This window comes from Lepidochelys kempii, chromosome 1 (genome assembly GCF_965140285.1).
Source record: "Lepidochelys kempii isolate rLepKem1 chromosome 1, rLepKem1.hap1, whole genome shotgun sequence".
Lineage (NCBI taxonomy): Eukaryota > Metazoa > Chordata > Testudines > Cheloniidae > Lepidochelys > Lepidochelys kempii.
In genome coordinates, this window is record NC_136380.1 from 241,602,897 (window position 1) to 241,624,289 (window position 21,393).

A 21,393-nucleotide genomic window follows, 5' to 3' on the forward strand; every position below is an offset into this window, starting at 1 on the left:
TTAGTCAAATATAGAAAGATCTTTCTGGGGAACTGTTAGGATTCTACACTTGAAGCCTATCTCGACTACCATATCAGCCACTGCTGCACTTTCCTTTCTTGGGTAAGAAAATGGAGCAAAAATGTTGGCTAAACTCCAAAACATCATCTTTAGAGGACTAGTTGCACAGAACCTCAGTGTGATATTTGAGGGAAGAAAAATAATCTGACCTGGGAAAGCAACAAAAAACTCATTTTGCCACTTCATCTAGTATATCTACACTGGTCACATAGAAAAATTGAGACTACCATCCAAACACAGTGTAACAATTTCAAAAGCGCCTAAGGGGTAAGATAGCCAGATAATTAGGTACCTAGAGATGCAGATAGGCACCTAGAGGGATTTTCAGACATGCCTAAGCAGGTCAGGTGCCTAACTCCTATCGGACTTCAATGGAGTTACAGGCACATAATCTGGTCAGGTGCTTTTGAAAACCCTGTTAGGCCCCTATCTGCATCTTCAGCTGCCTAAATACTTGTGTAAATCTGGCCCTAAGTCACTTTTGAAAATGGTGACCGTTGCCCCCACTATTATCTATTTTTTATTATTTACATGACAATGGCACCCAAAATGTGTTAGCCAACGTAGACGCACATAGGAAGAAACAGACCCTATCCAAAAGAGCTTACAATCTAAATATGACAAAAACATTCATTAATAGTGGAGGGAAGAGATACAACATACAAGCAAACATTTTGTTCTGAGTTCTTTTTCAAATATGACCAATGACTTGGAGCACAACTGTCCCTTGGGTACTGCAAATCGGGGTGACAGCTCTAGGCCCTGCGCTTTGGGGGGCCCCATGGGCCAGACCGATTGGCCAGCACGGTCGGTCCCGGAAGTGATGGGTCTAGGGTGACCAGACAGCAAATGTGAAAAATCTGGACAGGGGGTGGGGGGTAATAGAAGCCTATATAAGAAAAAGACCCCAAAATTGAGACTGTTCCTATAAAATCGGGCCATCTGGTCACCCTAGACAGGTAGATCCCGGAAGTGACCGATTCGTCACTTCTGCCACTGGCCCCGCATCCCCCTATGGACGGCCCTGACCCAGAGCACAATTCTTATTTCCTACCCTGAATAACATAAGATTCTGGGTGCATCTGAGAGGTGAAGTGACCAATACACATACTCAGACAGAAAAAATGAAATCTTTTTACAATAAATATTGTGACAAAAGATACAAAACTTCTTGAGGCAAATTACCCTTTAATGTGGAATAAAAATAATGAAAGACTTGGAAGAACGGAATGAATAAGGAATTTCTTGGCTAGGGAGGGTAAGCCTCAGTAAAGACAAATGTCCCCCCAAAGTTATTATTTTTGTTTTAGTGCATCCCTGTTGGTATCCCTGGCATGACATTAAAAACATGGCAGGATGTTAAAATTTATACAGAAACATAAAAGACCAAGGGTGAGTTCTAAAGTTCTGAATAAGCCTGCAAAGGGACTAGCTTTCCCTAATTTCTCTTATTGTTGTTGTTATTATTATGCATCACAATTACCAGACGTAATCAACTGGATTAACAATAGACCATCCAAACACTGGGTAAAAGTCAAACAAGAAATATAGCTATACACAATATTTGTTCGTTAAAAATAAATTAAGGGTACCAGAAATTAAAACAATTACCCATTCATCCAGACCACCTTTGCAGCTTTGCACACATTTTTAAAATTCCTGTTGCTGAGGCTCTCTCCGTTAGCTACTTTCATTAATAATCATGAATTAATCCCTAGGAAATACCGAAGTGACTATTCGCTGTGGGTAAGACCTGAGATTACTCAATTTGGATAGCTGTTCCTGGGTCTTGGTTTGAAATCATACCAAGAAATATGTGAAAATGTAAACAATATAAAGATAATGTATTTTCAGTATTACAGGTCAAACATTGAATTGCAAAATCTGCATACAAGGTGACTCTATCTAGATCTTTAACCACATCTGAGAAGTTGAGCCAGGAGCAAGGTGGAACAACCAGTTTAATTTCTAAAATATATACAATTTTGACTGAAAAAGATGTTGATAACAAAACAACCCAACTGAAAAGATGGGAGAGAGATTTGGACAAAGAAACTGATCTGGATGAGTGGGTGTAGGAAAGGGGATATACATCTTCAATTTTATGTAGCTCATACAGAATTTTTTTTATATAAATTACTATGTAGATGGCATTTGACTCCAGTTAAGGTCCATCGTAGTTTTGCTATGAGGGAGGTGCTCTGTTGGAGGGGTTGCGGGGAAAAGGGAACAGACTTGCACACGTGGTGGTTGTGTCCAAGAATTAGATGGTTTTAGGACAGGGGTGGCAAACTATGGCCCGGGGCCGCATCTGGCCCTTCAGATGTTTTAATCCGGCCTTCGAGATCCTGCCGGGGAGGGGGGTCAGGGGCTTGCTCTATGCAGCTTTGCTCTGCATGCTGCCCCTGCCCCAGCAGTGCCCCTGATTGCCTGGAAACAGAGAATATGAGCCCAGGAATCAAAATCAGGGCCTCTTCATGATAGCGTATGTTTCTGCTAGGCTGTCAGTCTTCCAGCAAACAGGGCCAATGGGAGCTGCAGGGGCAGCGCCTACGGATGGGGCAGTGTGCAGAGCTGCCTGGCCATGCCTCTGCATAGGAGCCAGAGGGAGAACATGCCGCTGCTTCTGAGAGCTGCTTGAGGTAAGCACTGCCTGGAGTTTGCACCTCTGACCTCCTCCCGTGCCCCAACCCCTTGCCCCAGCCTGGATCCCACTCCTGCCCTCTGAACCCCTCAGTCCCACCCTCTTGCACCCCAAAGCCTATGCCCCCAGCTGGAGCCCTCACCTGCTCCCATGCTCCAACCCCCAATTTTGTGAGCATTCACGGCCCACCATACAATTTCGATATCCAGATGTGGCCCTCAGGCCAAAAAGTTTGCCCACCCCTTTTTTAGGAGAAAATTATTAAAGAGATTCAACTTGTGCCAAAATGCCAGCTTCCTAGAGATCCCCCGACCTGCTTACTTACTGCTCCAGTAAAGGACCTTCATTTTAAACAGAATGACAAATTCATTTCTTTTTTACTGTCAGCAGTTAGACTTGGTATTACAAATTATTGGAAAAATGTGACTCCTCCTCCTCTGAAACTGTGATATAGTATAATATGGACTGTCCTTGAAAAGCTGTCACACTAAGTATGTATACAAGAGAAGCACCAAAAATAGGATAGGCATTTAGAAATTCAGCCACCTTGTTTAGCCTACTAAGAGGAGGAGGGCTCCCCTGCCAGCAAGGCACAATCTTTAGTTAGGTTCCTTGAATATTAACCTGACCCTGAATAAGTCATAAGTAACGTATAATGTAGTATGTTAATGCTTGATTGTAACTTTGCCTTAAAAACACACACACACACACACACAAAACCTAAATGTGTTTGGGCCAAATTAGTACTTGGATGGATGAGTCTCTACCTCAAATAACTAACACTTTAGTATTACTCTGCTCGAAAATAGCAATGGCTGCTCCTTCTGTTTTATAAATCAGAGTACTCTGTCTGAAAACTTTACTTACAGGCCTCAAATAAATAAGACCATTACTGACACAATAAGTATATTCTCCTTTAGTGCTGTAGGTAGCCATACTACATTTGGATAGAAAGATCCATGGTTAAATTTCTTCCTGGAACGCATTTGTCACAGAGGAGCACTCTCTTGGTGGCTTTCCTATCTTCTGGACTCTTCACAAGAACGTTGTCCATTTTACATATTCTTATTGGAATGCATTTACACTGGCTGTTGCTATTTATTTTGAATTTTCCCTTATGCATTCGTAAACTGTCACGTGGGTGGACACATAGATGGAGATTTGTTGTTGCAGGACAGGAATGGTGAAAACTAGACAGCATGGGCTAAATTCTGTGCTGATTTCACTGGAGCCACATGGGATAAAAATCAGTACAGAATTTGGCCCCATGAAGAGTAAAACTTTTAAGTGGGATTAAAATTTCAATATCAAACTATTAAAAAACAGGTATGTCTAAACCAAAAACCTGATTCCAAACTCCCTCCCCACAAACTTTGTAGGGTGGAGGTTGAAATTTGGTTCCAAATTTTCCAGTTGGGGACCATTTCTATTTAAAAAAAAAATCAAATTTCCCACTGTCCCTTCCTAATTTTTTAACTTATCACTTGTTCAAAGATCTATAAAGTGTAAAGCTAGTAGGATAACCAATGCAAATAACGATGAAAAGGATTTGTATCATTTAGGAGACTGACTGGTGGATGCTAAATACATTTTAAAGTAGAAAGACAAATGTAAGATAATTAGTCTGGGAGGAAGGTACCAAATTAGGAAACGTGTTAAATAAAACAATTGTTCAGCACATTGATCAGGAAAAGGAATTGGGGTTATTGTAGAGAAATCATTAAACCCATCAGCTCAATTCAAAGCAGAAAAATGTTAAACAGGCTACTAGATTACTTTGTTAAGAGTCAGACAGAAAAGAATACAAAACCACAGATATGAAAGCACTAGTTAGATCCCAGTTAAAATACTGTGTGCACTACTGGCCAGCATGCTACAGGAATGATATTGTTGCCTTACAGAGGGGGGGCAGGGTAGAGCATTAATGATACTAGATTAGAAGAATCTAAGGGTAAGTCTACACTACACAGTTAACCCAGACTCTTGTATTGCCTGTGTTTTAGACTTAACCTCCCTACTGTCCACACAAAAACCCTCTGACTTGGTTTTAAAGGTACTTTAAACCTGGGTTAGCTTACCTGGCTGAAGGTGAGGGTTAGAACTGTGGCTCTGCTATAACATGTGCTGGAACCTACCCACTTTGCAGTGAAGACACAGGCTAAAACACTAGAGTGCTGATAGTCTTTCCAAACCCTTCTCACAATTCCCCTTTAAGGACAGACAAGTTCTTCCACAACTGACAGGGAAAGAATCCAAGAGCTTCTCTGCATAAAGAATCAGCATGGGATATTCCCCTAGACAGGCAGACACACAGACAGATAGACAGATACAAGTGAATGCAGAAAGAGTGAGGACAGAGTAACATGGGCAGGGCTTTGCAGTGGGGACGCTGACACCCAGGAATCAAACACTCAGGTTCATTGTGCAGTCTAACCATAGCCACTATGTAAGGCAAAGTTGAAGGAGGTTTTGTTAGCTCTAGTCATAAAAAGATTTGTTCCTGTGAAAAATTTGGATCAAACAGAATTTTTTTCATGAAAATTTCCATTTAATCAAAAAGCCATTTTCCAAATGTTTTCAAAATTATGAATGGGATTAATGAGGTGGCAGGACAAACATTTTTCACCTTGGTGAGCTTATAAACTAGGAAAATATAGTCTAAAATTGAAGAAATGAGGGATAATTGGCAACTCAGGTAGAACTAGTGGAAGCAAAGGGTAACAAACATATTTGATACGTTATTGGGGAAAGAGTGTACATGAGTTAAAGAGGGACCTGGGTTTAATTCTGGGAAAAGAAGAAAGTGAGAATGTTTTTTAAAGCAGGAAGATAGGCTTTGGATAAACCACTAGCGGACAGGGTGTATTAGGTTGGCTGGACTTTCCCTGATGCTAACATTTTCCTTGTTCTAACCATGGGGAACTCTTCCCTCCACCAATAAGTAGGTAAATAAATACATAACTAAATAAAATATAAGCCAGCTGACACACCTGTGTCCCAGATAATCACAGCAATGTGTGAGCCATTGCTGAGCCAACACAGTACAGAATGTACTGCCTGATTTTGGCAGAGCGGGATTGGAAGGGATCCATTAAAGAGAGAAGGTCTCCAGTGGATTTAAAAAGCTGCTTACATCTTTACCATTTTCTCAAATTTTGTTTCCTCTTATTCTTATGTACTCAGTGGTTTCTCTTTCCTCCTGTGACACTTGTTCTGAATTTGCAGAGGCGCCATTTGGCCCCATTCCAGGTCATTGTCAAAAATAATTTCTTTGGAGGCTGAACATGAGACTCAATTTTTTTTCCAGGTGTTTTGAGTGAATTACCTGATTGCTGCGCTGCCCTCTGCCTCGCTGACATTTTGGCAATACTCAGGAAAGTAGGGCACTTCAATGACAATCCATTTCTAATAATCTTTTAGGAAACTCAGATTAACAAAAAACTCCACATGTTAAATGATGCTAATGAGTCACTGAAACACCCTTAGACTAAATCTGCATGTTTTTTAAAAAAAGTTCTTATGAACCCAGCAAGATCATCTTTCTTGTTTCCTAGCTCCAGTTCAAACCAGTTCTGCCTCTGCAAGCCATTGGGTTTTGGCCAAATTTTATAAGTAGGACAAAAAAGCCTCTGATTTGTCTTGCTGAAATTTCTTGGACTGTGTAACATTTGCAAACAGCGATTCACTTTAGAGAAACTGAACAAAGACTTCAAACCATGACACTAAATGAGTAAGTAGTGCAAAATTAGACATTCAGGACCAACAAAGGATCTGACACTTGATGATACGGTTGGGACTGCCATCAGAAGAAGAGGAGATGTCAACGGGGTGAGGATACAAGAAAAGGATGGAACAGATAATATACCTACTATTTTGATTGGATATGGCAGAGCCCTCCTTCCCCCATTGCTGGGGTAATGAAAGCCATTAATTATGAGTGGGCAGCTGGTAACCCACTGCTGGTGTCAATGGCTAGTTACAATCTGAGTATCTAGTGCTGTTCCATTATGGTCCAGACGATGAAGTACAGCTATGCAATTATGTCAACAATACTCAGAATAAGCCAGATGGTTATTCTGAGATATTACGCTCTTTGGGACAGTGACTGTGTTTATTTCTATGTTTGTAAAGCGCCACATAATGGAACCACCCCCCCCCCCATAATTGTGACCTCTGAGAACTACCACAACATTAAAAATAAACTGACAGTACTGGGTGCAAAGTTAGGCCCACACTGAAAACTTCTGAAAATCTCATACTGAGCAATGAGATTATTTTACACTCTTTCTCCATTTTGTTTTAACTGTTTTATGACCCTTTTTTTCCCAATAGGAAGTTTGAAATGATTGTCTAGGCCCTGACTTCCTTAGCCACAGTCTTGGTAATTTATTTTTTTTGTTCTCTCACAAAGGCTGTTTTAATAATCATGCAAGTGTGCACAGAAATTGGTAAGATAAATGATGACACTGTTATTCGATACATTCTTAGTTATTACTATTTTTAAAAGAGCTGCGTAGTGAAACTCAAATAATAAATATTTCCTTGTTTTCACTGGCATTCCTTCAATATGAGACAAATCTTTATTATGACAAGAAGTCTGTGTTTCTGTGAGCAATCCTCCTTGCTAAGATTAAATGCATATTATCATACTGAATTAACAGTTTCCACTGAAAATCACATCCTTCTATGAGCTTTCCCCTCAAAAATGTAGAATTTAGGTCCTGATCCTGCAAACCCTTACTCATGTGAGTGGCCTTTACTTCAGGGAGTAGCTCCCTTGAAATCAATGGCATCAATCTCACGAGTAAGGGTGCCTAATAGGAGTGAGGGTTTACAGGATTGGGCTTTTAATTTGGATACAGTTTTAAGCTTAAATACAATGAAATAAGCCAAATCAGGACACTTGGTTCATGTTGTTCCCTCCCTCCTCCCCTTTTTCCTTTTGTAATGAAAGCAAAAAAAATTGGCCACTTGAGATTAAAACCAGCAAGGCAATTACTTGGGAAAGGTGACGTAGCTCGTCCTCACATGGTGTAGCGTATGCTACAGAGACAGGACAGATGGTTGAGAAGGTTTGCTCAGCAATGAGGCGGCAGCATGGAGGAAATCTGAATTACAGTGCAATGTACGCTGCAGTACAGGAACCCACAAGACAGGAAAAAAGCTGGATTTTGTGGCTGCCACACTAGTAAATGCATCAACAAAAGTCAGTTCAGCATTAAGGACTGGAAGCCAAATTTTGCCCTCAGATACACATGGCAACTGGCATCCATGTGTTGAACACATGGATTCGAAGGCAGACATTAGCCAAAGATATTGATTCCAACTATAGCTGAATCAACTCCTTTATGCAAATATACAAGGACATATTTTGCATCTTTGATCAAGCCATTCCTCAGATCACCTCCGTTGAAGGCAGCTCAGGATCTCCCCAGCATCCTTTATTTCTACCACATCATCAGGTACTTTATGGTGAGAAAACTCATCCCCTTGACCTACCAGTGACATTGTATCCATACAAACAATGGGAAAGGTTATGCCAACTATGCACTGCCGGAGGAAAATATTTCTGAACAAAATGTGTGACCCTGACTGGTACTTATTATGAGATTAAACTTAATGCTTAATAAATGTATCCAACAAATAGAAAAAAAGTGGATTTCTCACATCCCTATGTAATGTACTGTATGTGTGCAGTGAGGACATTATAGCTTCTGCAGAAACCAGAATTTTTAATTTCCGGAGTCCTGTGCATTTAAAATCTCAGTTAATTAACACAGTGTTCTGCATTTAATTTCCTTGGCAATGGAAAAAAGAAAATACAAATAAAAATTTTGATTGTGCATTCAAATAACCCAATGTAGACATTTAGAATCAAAGAATTGCACTGAGTGTAATCAATGAAATAAATGCAGCTGTGTTTATTTCAATGGGTGGATGAGGGATAACAGAGGGGGTGACACAGACAGGGTAGGGATTACAGAAGGGGAGAGATTACTGCTGCATGTTAGGATAAGGAGAAGGGTAGATGCTTTGTGACATAGAAAGCACAGGTATAAATCCTCTGGGCCTCATCTGTAGGCCTCAGTAAGGTCAAATTTGCATTCCAGAATGGCACAAAGCTACTTTAAAGATGTTCTATATGGGCAGATAAGGATTCCCCCTGCACAGGGGAACACTGGTATAGCATAACATCACCCACCACTCCCTCCCTGCTTAGTATAGACAGTATATAAGGGTTTGAGAGGCAACAGCTAGAGGCAGAGCTTGAGCACACAGCACTATGTCTGATCCTCAGTTGGTGGAACAGCTGCCTGTGAACATAAATTAGAGCAGGCCTGAGGCTTCTCTAATTTAAAATAGGAGCTACATTGGCCTCTGGCTAACCTCAGGATTACTGGCGCAGAAAAGTGGTGTAACTCTACATCTACTCTCCCTCCCATCACCTGCAGCAATCCCAGTTCAGGTGCACCTCAGGGTTAAGCCCCGAATATAGTACCAGTACCTAACTCATTGCTCCAAAAGACATTTTGCATATGTCAGGTATGAAAGGAGCTGTAGAAACTCAAATTCCCTTCAGATAAGCAATGTAGGAGGGGACTTACCTAGAAACCAGACAAAAGAACAGAGCATTTGCTTATGTCGGGGAAAAATAATTGGTCTTCTCTTTGAGGGCCAACCTGTTGAGTTTCATGGTCCCCAGCTAGCCACTACTCTTGTTTTCCTAATGCCTAATGGCTGCTCTAATTTATGTTGGCACTGGCTGGGGATGGATGGAACACTAGGAGCTCTGGCTATACTTCTCCAAGGATCTGGCACTATTAGACAAATTCCTTAAAGAAAAGGAAAGTTATTCCCATTCTAGATATAGGATCACAGAAGTTATATCTGGAAAAAACAGATTAGATTCTAAACATGAGACAACATTTGCAAGCCCTCTTCTCTTTGTTCCCTCAAAAATCTTGCCATACTTAGCAAGCAAGTGCAATATACCTAACTGAGCATTCCACTTGAGCAGAATCCAGATACAGGAAAAAATCCAGTGCTGTAACCCCCTAAGATGCTTGCTGGTATGTCAACCCAGCATAAAGTACACAGCTGGGATTCAATTCTCTGCCCTGGAGTTTTTCAAAGGCATAAATTACTTTCCCCTTACACTGCAAATACTGTCTCTACCCTTAATCTTTATTAGAAGGCTCTGAGACTTTATAATCCCTCATATTTGTTGCAGCATGTGAGGAATGTGCTGTCATATGTAAAGAGTGCTGCAGACTGTCAAGCCGGCAGGACTAACATGACCACCCCTCACTGGTTTGAACAGTTTGGATGTAACAGCATATGGCAGATAAGGGACAGGATATCCATGTGACATAGCATAAGGGAATTTCAAAGAAAGGAATAAGGAGAAAAGTTTCGCAAGGAATACGGGGAGGGAGCATTGAAAGAGTAAGAAGACAATTGTAGGAAGTTGTGGGAAAGTGTAATAGCTAAGAGGAGGGCATCATAGGGAGTAATGGAAGATTACTGTAGTGACATGGGGCAACATTTTCAAAAGGGAGTGTCTAAAATTTGACACCTACATTCATATGTAAGTACCTCATCAAAAGTAGCCTGATTTTCAGAGGGGATGTGCTCCAACTGACTTCAGTGGGAGCAGCAGAGTGCTCAGCTTCTTTGAAAAACAGGCTGCTTTTCATTAGATACCTAAATATGGATGTGTGTGCCTAACTTTAGGCCTTCATGTTTGAAAATGGTGGCCACAGATAATTTACATTAAAAAGATATTTGGTGAGTTGACTAGACTGACAGCCTAGCAGAAACATACACTACCATGAAGAGGCTCCGATTTTGATTCCTGGGCTCATATTCTCTGTTTCCAGGCAATCAGGGGCTGCGGTGTTATAAATGCAGCGGGTTGTGCGGGTTTTACTAAAAACAACGTTTGCAGTTCAGCTTTAAATTGTCTGATAAAATACCTACTGTATAACATCACTGAGGAGGGTATGCACCTCTTCCTTCACACACAAATCCCTATGGCTATTTGGGTACTCCACTGATTATCTTACTGATAATATGAACACAATGCACAACAGCAGCTAACTGAAGTATTTAAAATAGTGGCAGGTTTCAGAGTAGCAGCCATGTTAGTCTGTATCCGCAAAAAGAAAAAGGAGTACTTGTTAATCTCTAAGGTGCCACAAGTACTCCTTTTTTTAAAATAGGGGATTATTCTTAATGAAGTTTGGTGATCTACCTGGGATACTGTAGGGATATCCCTCAGGAAGCAGGTAAGAGAGGTGAAGGAGGAGGTGGGATAAAACTCATGCCTGGAATATTGGTATAGAGGGGTATAACTTGTTCAGGAAGGACAAAAAGAAAAGGAGTACTTGTGGCACCTTAGAGACTAACCAATTTATTTGAGCATGAGCTTTCGTGAGCTACAGCTACACGAAAGCTCACGTACATGTAGCTACAGCTACATGAGCTACGAAAGCTCATGCTCAAATAAATTGGTTAGTCTCTAAGGTGCCACAAGTACTCCTTTTCTTTTTGCGAATACAGACTAACACGGCTGTTACTCTGAAACCTGTCAGGAAGGACAGGCAGGGGAAAAAGGGAGGTGTTGCACTGTACATCAAGAATATATACTCTTGTTCTGATGTCTAGAAAGAGGTGAAAGGCAGACCAGTCGTAAATCTCTGGGGCCTGGTCTACACTAGGTGGGGGGGATCAATTTAAGTTACACAACTTCAGCTCCATGAATAAAGTAGCTGAAGTTGACGTACTTAGATCTACTTAATGTGGTGTCTTCACTGCTGTAAGTCGACTGCTGATGCTCCCCCATCGATTCCACCTGCACCTGTCGCTCTGGTGGAGTCCCAGAGTTGAGGGGACAGCACTCGGCAGTTGATTTATCCCATCTTCACTAGATGCGATAAATCGACCCCTGCTGGATCGATCGCTCCGGAGGCAAGTGTAGACATGCCCTGATGAATCGGGGAAAATAGGGGTAACGTCTTGACAGGGGATTACTATACACCACCAAATCAGGAGGAGGAAGTGGATGATGCATTTCTAGGACATATAACAGAAATATCCAGAACACAAGTTCTGGTAGTATTGGGAGATTTTAACTGACCAGACGTCTGCTGGAAAAGTATTATGACAAAACACAAAATTGCCAGTAAGTTCCTGGAATGTGTTGAGGGCAACTTCTTGAAGAGAAAGTAACAAGGGTGGGGCAGTCATTTCAGACTTGATTCTGACTAATAGGGAGGAAGTGGTTGCAAATCTGGAAACAGAAGACAATTTGGGTGAAAATGATCATGAAATGACAGTTTTCATGATTCTAAGGAAAGGAAGGCAAGAGAGCTGCAGAATAAGGACAATGGACTTCCCAAAAGCAAACTTTTAACAAACTCAGAGAACTGATAGGTAGGGTCCCCTAGGAAGAAAACCTAAGGGAAAAAGGAGTTCAGGAGACCTGGCAAAGACAGACTATATTTAAGGCACAACAAGAGCAAACTGTCCCAATGCAAGGGAAAGATAGTTAGAAAAGTAAGAGGCCAATATGGCTGCAACAGGGGCTCTTTAATGACCTGAAAATCAAAAAGGAATACTACAAAATGTGGAAACATAGACTAATTACTAAGGATGAGTACAGACGAATAATGCAAGTAAATAGGGACAAAATCAGAAAGGCTAAGGCACAAAATGAGTTACACCTGTCAAGAGACATGAAAGGCAACAAAAAAAGGGTTTATAAATACATTAGGAGCAAGAGGAAGATGAAGGAAAGTGTAGGTTCACTACTTAGTGGGAAAGGAGAGCTAAGAACTGGTGACATCAAGAAGGTTAAGGTGTTTAAATGCCTATTTTGCTTCAAAGAGTCCTGTGGCACCTTATAGACTAACAGATGTATTGGAGCATAAGCTTTCGTGGGTGAATACCCATTTCGTCGGATGCATGTAGTGGAAATTTCCAGAGGCAGGTATAAACATGTAAGCAAGAATCAGGCTAGGGATAACAAGGTTATTTCCATCAGGAAGGATGAGGCCCTCTTCTAGCCGTTGAGGTGTGAACACCAAGGGAGGAGAAACTGCTTTTGTCGTTGGCTAGCCAGGCACAGTCTTTGTTTAATCCTGAGCTGATGGTGTCAAATTTGCAAATGAACTGAAGCTCAGCAGTTTCTTTTTAAAGTCTGGTCCTGAAGTTTTTTTGCTGCAGGATGGCTACCTTTAAATCTGCTATTGTGTGTCCAGGGAGGTTGAAGTGTTCTCCCTCGGGTTTTTGTATATTGCCATTCCTAATATCTGATTTGTGTCCATTTATCCTTTTACATAGGAACTGTCCAGTTTGGCTGCTGTACATAGCAGAGGGGCATTGCTGGCATATGATGGTGTATATTACGTTGGTGGACGTGCAGGTGAATGAACTGGTGATGGTGTGGCTGATCTGGTTAGGTCCTGTGATGGTGTCACTGGTATAGATATGTGGGCAGAGTTGGCATCGAGGTTTGTTGCATGGACTGGTTCCTGAGTTAGAGTTACTTTGGTGCGGTGTTTAGTTGCTGGTGAGAATATGCTTCAGGTTGGCGGGATGTCTGTGGGCGAGGACTGGCCTGCCTCCCAAGCAGTTTCTCCTCCCTTGGTGTTCACACCTCAACTGCTAGAAGAGGGCCTCATCCTTCCTGATTGAGCTAACCTTGTTATCCCTAGCCTGACTCTTGCTTGCATATTTATATCTGCCTCTGGAAATTTCCACTACATGCATCCGATGAAGTGGGTATTCACCCACGAAAACTTATGCTCCAATACGTCTGTTAGTCTATAAGGTGCCACAGGACTCTTTGCTGCTTTTACAGATCCAGACTAACATGGCTACCCCTCTGATATTTTGCTTTAGTGATTACTAAAAAAGGTAACTGTAATCAGATGCTTAATTAATATTAACAACAAAGGGGAAGGAACACAAGTCAGATTAGGGAAAGAACAGGGGAAATAATACTTAGATAAATTAGATATATTCAAGTCAGCAGGGCCTGACTACATTCATTCTAGGGTACTTAAGGAACTAGCTGAAGCAATCTTGGAACCATTAACAATTATCTTCAAGAACTCATGGGAGATGGCTGAGGTCCCGGAGGATTACAGAAGGGCAAATAAAGTACCTATATTTAAAAGGGGGCACTAAGAGGACCTGGGCAATTATAGACCAGTCAGCCTAACTTCGATATCTGAAAGGTACTGGAACAAATTATTAAACAATCAATTTCTAAGTCCTAGAGGATCATAGGGCAATAAGTAATAGCCAACATGGATTTGTCAAGAATAAATCATGCCAGAACAACCCAATTTCCCTTTTTGGCAGGGTTACTGGCCTAGTGGAGGGGGGACGCAGTAGACATGAAATATCTTGATTTCAGTAAGGCTTTTGACATAGTCCCACATGACAGTCTCATAAAAAACTAAGGAAATGTGGTCTAGACGAAATTACTATAAGGTAGGTGCAAAACTGGTTGAAAGACTGTACTGCAAGAGTAGTTTTCAATGGTTTGCTGTCAAACTTGGGGAATGCATCTGTCCTGGGTTCAGTACTATTAATTATTTTCATTAATGACTTGGATAATGGAGCAGAGAGTATGCTTTTAAAATTTCTGGATGACACCAAACCGGAGGGGTTGCCAGCACTTTGGAGGACAGGATTAGAATTTAAAACCACCTTGACAAATTGGAGAATTGGTCTGTAATCAACCAGATGAAACTCAGTAAAGACAAGTGCAAAATACTATATTTAGGATGGCAAAATCAAACACACAAAATGGGAATAACTGGCTCGGCAGCAGTACTGCAGAAAAGGATCTGGGGGTTCTAGTGGATAACTTTAATATAAGTCAACAATGTGAAGGAATTGTGAAAAGGCTAATATTCTGGGGTGTATTAACGGGAGTGTTGTATGTAAGATATGGAAGGTTATTGTCCTGCTCTACTCAGCAATAGTGAGGCCTTACGTGGAGTATTGTTCTGGGAGTCACACTTTAAGAAAGATATGGACAAATTGGATAGAGTCCAGAGGAGAGCTACAAAAATTATAAAAGGTTTAGAAAACGTGACCTATGAGGAAAGGTTAAAAAAAACTAGGCATGTTTAGTCTTGACAAAAGAACACTGAGAAGACTGAGTGGGGACCTGACAGCAATCTTCAAATACGTTATAAAGAGAATTTTGATCACTTGTTCTTCATGTCCACTGAAGGTTGGAAAAGAATTAAGCAGCTCAATCTACAGCATGGGAGATTTAGGCTAGATATTAGAAAAAAAAGTCTAACTATAATGATAGTTAAGTACTGAAATAGGTTGCCATGAGAGCTGCGGAATCCCTGTCATTGTTGATTTTTAAGAACAGATTGGACAAAGACTTGTCAGGGATTATCTAGGTTTACCTGATCCTGCCTCAGCACAGGTAGTTGTACTACATGACCTCACAATATCTCTTCCAACCCTACATTTCTATGATTCTACATTGGATAGGCCACAAATAGGGGATAGATTTATGTGAATAGGAAGGTGTGACAGATGTGACAATTTCCTGCAATATTTTTGGGAGCTCTTATTGTATTAAGTTTATGTATCATCATGGGCCAGGGACTGTATGCAATTCCATGGGGGAGGGTGACCGCAGCTCCTCCAAGAATTAAGAACAGTGGGAGATGTGACCAGATATTATCAACCTGTCACATCCTGAAAAAACCCCTATGGAATAAAGATAAACTTGCATACCCGGTTAGAAGGGAGAGAGAGAGACATGTCTCCACCTATGAGAGGCAACAGCTGTGAAGCTGAAAACCAAGAGTGGGTGCCCTTGCTGTACCACAGAGGGGAAATACAGGTGCAATTTTCCTGAACAGTGACAAAGGACAATTAGGCAAATTCACTCAGGCTGTAACACCTCCAGAAAAAAGTACCACTGCCTGGAGAGGTTCATACATACTAGCTCAAACTGGAGTCTCCAGAGACTGACAAGACTGGACTCTCAAGCATGGACTACAACTGCAAATCTTACAAGACGAAGGACCTCCCACAGTCCCTCCCAAGTCAAAACAACAATTCCCATCCCTATTGCTCCCATCCTCTGTCAGCCCCCAACACCTCTGCCAATCAGCCAGCCAGTTTACCAATGTCCCCGTTGATCTGCTTGTTTAGGGTTGTAAGCTAAGTAAGCAGTCACATTTTGTATTAACTAAAGTTTCCGAGAGGTCTTCAAGGATGGCTGGATATAAAAAAACATTGCAGTAATCCTACCCAGCGGTGGCTAAGGCACTGATAACTGTTGTGAGGTACACATCTGAGAGGAGAGGCGCAACCTTCTTCACTGAGCACATATTAAAAAAAGCACTCCTGGCTACTGCTTCTATCTGGGTATTCAAAATCTGTGGCGGAGCTGGCAGGACTACTAGATTGCCAACTTTATTAAGAAGAGCTCTGTGGAGCTCGAACGCTAAATTGGTCCAATAAAAGATATTACCTTCATCCACCTTGTCTCTCTAATATCCTGGGACCAACATGGCTACAACAACACTGCACACAACTTTGTTAACAAAAGATGGGCCTGCCCCCGTAGTCCAGGGGGCAGATACCATCTCTCCCTTCTCTTGCAGGAGGCCCCTCTTTGGTCCTTCATCTCCTCAGTGTACAGAAATGCTATTCAACCATCCTTCCCACCCTACAATGGCCATTACAGCAGTCACATCTGCGTGCATGAGCAAGGACCTTCCGCAGTGTTGCCAACTCTTGCAATATTTATTGTTTTTTTTAAAGCCCTAGCTCCTGGAGCTAAGAATCTTAACTTTCATTTGAAAAGTAAGTTTCTAGCCATCATAGTTGACCAGAAAAGCCTGAAAATATGACCCCCCACTGTAACCTAAGGGCTCAGAAACCAAGTCAAGTGAAAAGAACCCAAGTTTTATTTATTTAATTTCATTATTTTTAAGACAATCTAATGATATTTGGAGGGCCCAGCTCATGATTTTTGAATGACTGAGGTTGGCAATACTGAAATAAGCCCTCAACCTAGAAGTCTCCCCAAATAAAAGTATAGAAAGCCCCCTCTCCACAACCATTCTAGAGCAAATGACCCAACCCCAAAAGTCTACTCCTTACATTATCCCCCCCCATTTCTGCCAACTAGATCAATCACCCCTATGGAACTGGATGGGCTCCTTCACCCTATCCCCCTACCCAAAAGACCAATCACTGGTTCATTCTCAAACAGAACTCTTGACTCAAAAGGTATAGCCCTGCCACACAACAATGCTCAAATGCCATTTCCACAATGGGACAAGTCAGCTTGTGGTCAGTCAAAACTTCCCTGGCGGTATGACAGAAGAAACTGGATGATCAGAAATTGCCTGGAGGCTTCCTCAGAGTCATCAACATTATTTAAATTAATATGATTCTCACTGAAATCATGATTATTTATTGTCCCACAGACAGTTTGTTCTGAATTACTCTGAACACTCTTGATCAGAGCAGCAGGTGGTGGACAGGTAGGAAGAATGGAGTTTTTATGAAACAGCCTCCCCATGAACAAGAGTGTTTATTCACTGTTCCATTAGGTCAGCCATTTGCAAGACTAATACAGTGACGTCAAAGCCAGAATCCCAGTTGTTTGATTCATTTGATTTATATTAGATTCATTATAGAGATTACAACTTCATTTACTTTTGTTTTAAATTGATTTGCAATTTCCACTATTTATAGAGGTTGCTTGATCATACACTGCAGACTTTATGCAACTGTGTAATAAATCTCTCTTTCACCCACACTCCCTCCTGCCCACCTACCCTCTCAGGTTTGACTCTTCCATCTTTTAATTTAATGTCATACTGACCACGTAGCCACATTAACATAAAACAGTCTCTCTCTTCCCAGTCCCCAAAACATCTGCTTCACATTACATCTTTCCACAGAAAAATAATTCCTGCCTCTGTGTTTATCCCACCACCCAAAAAAAAAAAAAGTTTTAAAATGGGAAAATGATTGTTACTTACTAGGAACTCCAGATACCAGTCGTAAGGGGCGTAACACTCGGAAAGCCCGCAGTGCTTTAACATCAAATCCGGCACCTTTCCCTCCTATTGAATTCGCCCCATCTGCTTTGGTTGCTTGTTCTAAAATTGCACTAAAAAGCCTGCAAAAAGGAAAGAGGAAACAAGCTGTAGGCAGACAGCAAGGAGGCTTAGGCTAAACAGAAAATTAATTAACATAATAATACCATTGAAACTACCTCATATTGCACAAACCCACCAGATGTATCACTTATCTGACTTGATAGTCATATGTAATGGGGGAGAAAGAGACATTTCCCCTATACAATATCCTGTAGTCTTAGAATGGGAACTGAGATGTAAGGCAAGAGACATAAGTTCGAATATCAGTTCTTCCTTTGACTGCTATTAATACTTCTGTGCAGTCTGCGACCTTTATTAACTGATGCTCTACTGCAGAAGGGCAATTATTCAACCATTTCAGGGCCAGTGGAACCAGGGGTGGGGGAGGGGGCTAGCATCTCTACAATGGAAAAAGCGTGTGCGGGTCTGTGTTTCTGCCTACCCACCAATATCTGGAAGTGGACTCTGCTGCATTCACATAGAGGAAGATATGAGAGCAGGATCTGGAGGAGAGGCTGTAGCAGCTGCCAAGGCCACAAGATCAAGCTGACTCATGAGGACCAGGTAGGACTCCCCAGCCCAGCCAGGTCCCACCTTCCCGCCACTGCAGGTCCCGGCAGAGACAGCCAGTCCCAAGGAAGGGCAGGAGTGTGTGCACCAGCCATCAGTGTGAGGTGGGGGATGGGACAGGGTATCAGCACCTGGATGGGAGGCAATGGCGCACAGGGTGCCAGCTGCCAAGGAGGTGAGGGGAATACAGGGCACTAGGCACTACCCACAGGAACGGCAATAGGAACTACTAGGACATAACTTCCCAGCCTGGAGCCAGCTGCCCCCTCGAGTCTTTGTAACTTGCTGCCTCTTCTATCCATCTGGTCCCCCATTCATAGGGAGTTCAGTCCCCCAATCTATTTTACATCCAACTCAGGTTCCACAAGGTCACTGCAGGTGAAACTGGCAATAGAACTCAGGTCTCATTTACTGCCTTTCAGAAGAACCATGTCATATTACGTGCTTGTGTAATCCATGTTAACAAAGTGTGGCTCTTTGACCCCCTCTAAGGTTAGATCACATGCAGAAGTTTATGAGGCAGATAAAGATATGCTTTTAGATCCAGAGATTCGTTTCAAACCTTCATGAGGACCAAACAGCAGCATTCATTACATTTGGCAATGCTGTTTCCATTCACATTCTATTTCCAGAGCTAGGAATAGAAGCTATGAATCCTAAAATATTCCAGTGCTATTTCAACAATAGTTGTGTAACCCATGGCAAAGTATGCATCATGGCTCACTCTATGGGCTGGTCCTAATAGAAGATAACAGCATATTTCCCTACCAGTTACAAGTGTAGATGAAATGGAAGAGGTCTGATCTGAAAATCCTGGTTTCAAACCCTAATGGTGGCTTAAAGGGGGTAAAAGTATAGGTGTAAGTTAGTGTGAAGACTCTGGAAAAATGCAATTGTTGACATGATGTCATGTCATATTACAAAACATTTTATTAAGAGGTAAATTTGGATTCTCATACTTGTTTTATTATGATATTTTTAGTGGTTTACTTGGGTTAATAGGAGCTGTCCCTTTAAAAACAGGGTGGGGCATTTAATTATAGTGTGTGTTTGAAGAAAGCAGAGCAGTGTGTGGGAGATGTTATTCATGTGTGTAGAAAGTGGAAGACCCAGCCTGTGAAAGGTCAGAACTTGATTTAATACACTTATCTTTCAACAAAGTAAACTTCATTCTTGAGGTGCAACATTAGCATTTATTCGGAGAGTGGATGTCTGAGGGAATTACTAAGGAGCCACAAAGCCTTTCACCTAGAGGGCAACACTCTGAATCCAGTTCAACTCAGTAGATATTAAAGAAGTTGTTCCCATCCAATGGTGCTGCTATATCAGGTAAGTTCGGTGGGTGCCACAAACTCATCATCATGCTTTGAACTAACTGGCAGACTCCGCAAAGAGGCCAAAAACTGCGTGGGCCAGTGAGAATGAAATAGCCCTGTTACCTCTAGAGAAAATCCCCACAGTTCAGGGTTGAGGCATGCTGGCAGGGCCATGTGTGCGGGAAGCTTGACCGGTAGATAAAAAGAAGGGTACATTCATTACAGCACTCAGGCCAGTACCTTTCACCAGCACTAATTTTCTTAAGCTGAAGTTGCTGGTTATATACATGTTAGTTGCAAATGTCCCAGCTGGAGCTACACAGAACCTGGCAGCTATGATGGGGGAGCTAGTTGACTCAATTCAAAGTCATAATTTAAAGTATTGCTGAAAAATTAACAACCACGTAGTGAGTGTGAGAGGAGGATGTTGCAAATTAATGAACAAGACCAAGACAACCTCTTGAAAAAACCTACAGTAGATACTGTAGAAGGTGGGGTGGTTGATTCAGTAGTTCCTGACATTCCCTTTCAGTAGGTGAACCAGCTGAAACAGTGCCCCAGCATGATGTGGGAGAGCACTATGCTGATGGAGGCATTTTCAAATGAGATGTAAAAGCAAGGTTCTACCCCCTTGTGGTTACTGAAGATCCCATAGCACCACTCCAAAGAGTATGAGAATCAACCCTATTTCATCTCAGATAAGCACATTCTGCAACCTAACTTCCCCTTCCAACTGGATGCAATATTTTCCACCACCTATTTTAAACTGTTGTGTAGTGTTCTTGAGCATTGATAAATGATTTCTGAATCTCTGCCTTGGAGTCACTACATCTAGTTTTGGTTCATTTCTTAAAAGATTAACTACAAAGTAAATAAAAGACTAATTGTTGACTTCTGCTTCTTCTCAATGGATGTATGAAGACATCCTTGTAGTTTTCTTTTTTTTCCCCCCAATATTTTTCCAGCTTCCTTTTTTACGTCTGACCCGTAAGGTATTCTCTTTGCCAAAGACCCTTAGCCAGATCTTTGGAGGACCTCAACAGTGGCAATGACAAGGCTGCTACCTGTACTACAGCTCTTTATTCCCCTGTTTTTGTGGATGGGATGCTGATTCTTATAGTCTAAGACAGTGGCTTTTAACCTGGGGTGCACACACACCCTAGGGGTGCGAGATGACCTTTCTGGGGGTGTGAGACATGCCAGATTTTTTTAGAAAGTAAATCATCAAAAACACAAATTAAGTGCAGGCACGTCAGTAGAACTCCTTTGTTTAATCAAACCTATGTATTTAACAACATACATTTTTTAACGATTACTGTAATATACAAACAAAAATATATCTAGGTTTAAAGAACTGACCTACTTCAACAATTTTTGATAAGGGGTGCGAGAACATATTTTAAGAACCAAAGGGGTGCAGGCTGCAGTAAAGGTTAAGAAACACTGGTCTAAGAGAAGATCTTGTCAAGGGGCTCTTGCAAACAGAGGGAACTGAGGATCTGATATTTCCAATGCAAATAAGAAGGAGAGAAACACCTTTGAGAGAGAGTCTTTATAGAGCATAAAGAAAAAGTAAAGGCCAAAAGGTTTTTTGTTTTTGGCTTTACGGTTCACCTTTAAATATGGCTATTTTTTA

The 21,393-nt window shown here is 41.6% G+C and overlaps 1 protein-coding gene across 1 annotated transcript in view; it reads right to left on the minus strand.

Annotated features, from left to right (window-relative positions):
• The window catches only part of CACNA1C (calcium voltage-gated channel subunit alpha1 C), a 704,641-nt gene that overhangs the window by 247,995 nt on the left and 435,253 nt on the right, over positions 1 to 21,393 (minus strand). The window contains exon 5 of the mRNA XM_078849824.1: positions 17,752 to 17,891. Coding sequence (XP_078705950.1) covers positions 17,752 to 17,891 — 140 coding nt within the window. The remainder of the gene's footprint in view (positions 1 to 17,751; positions 17,892 to 21,393) is intronic.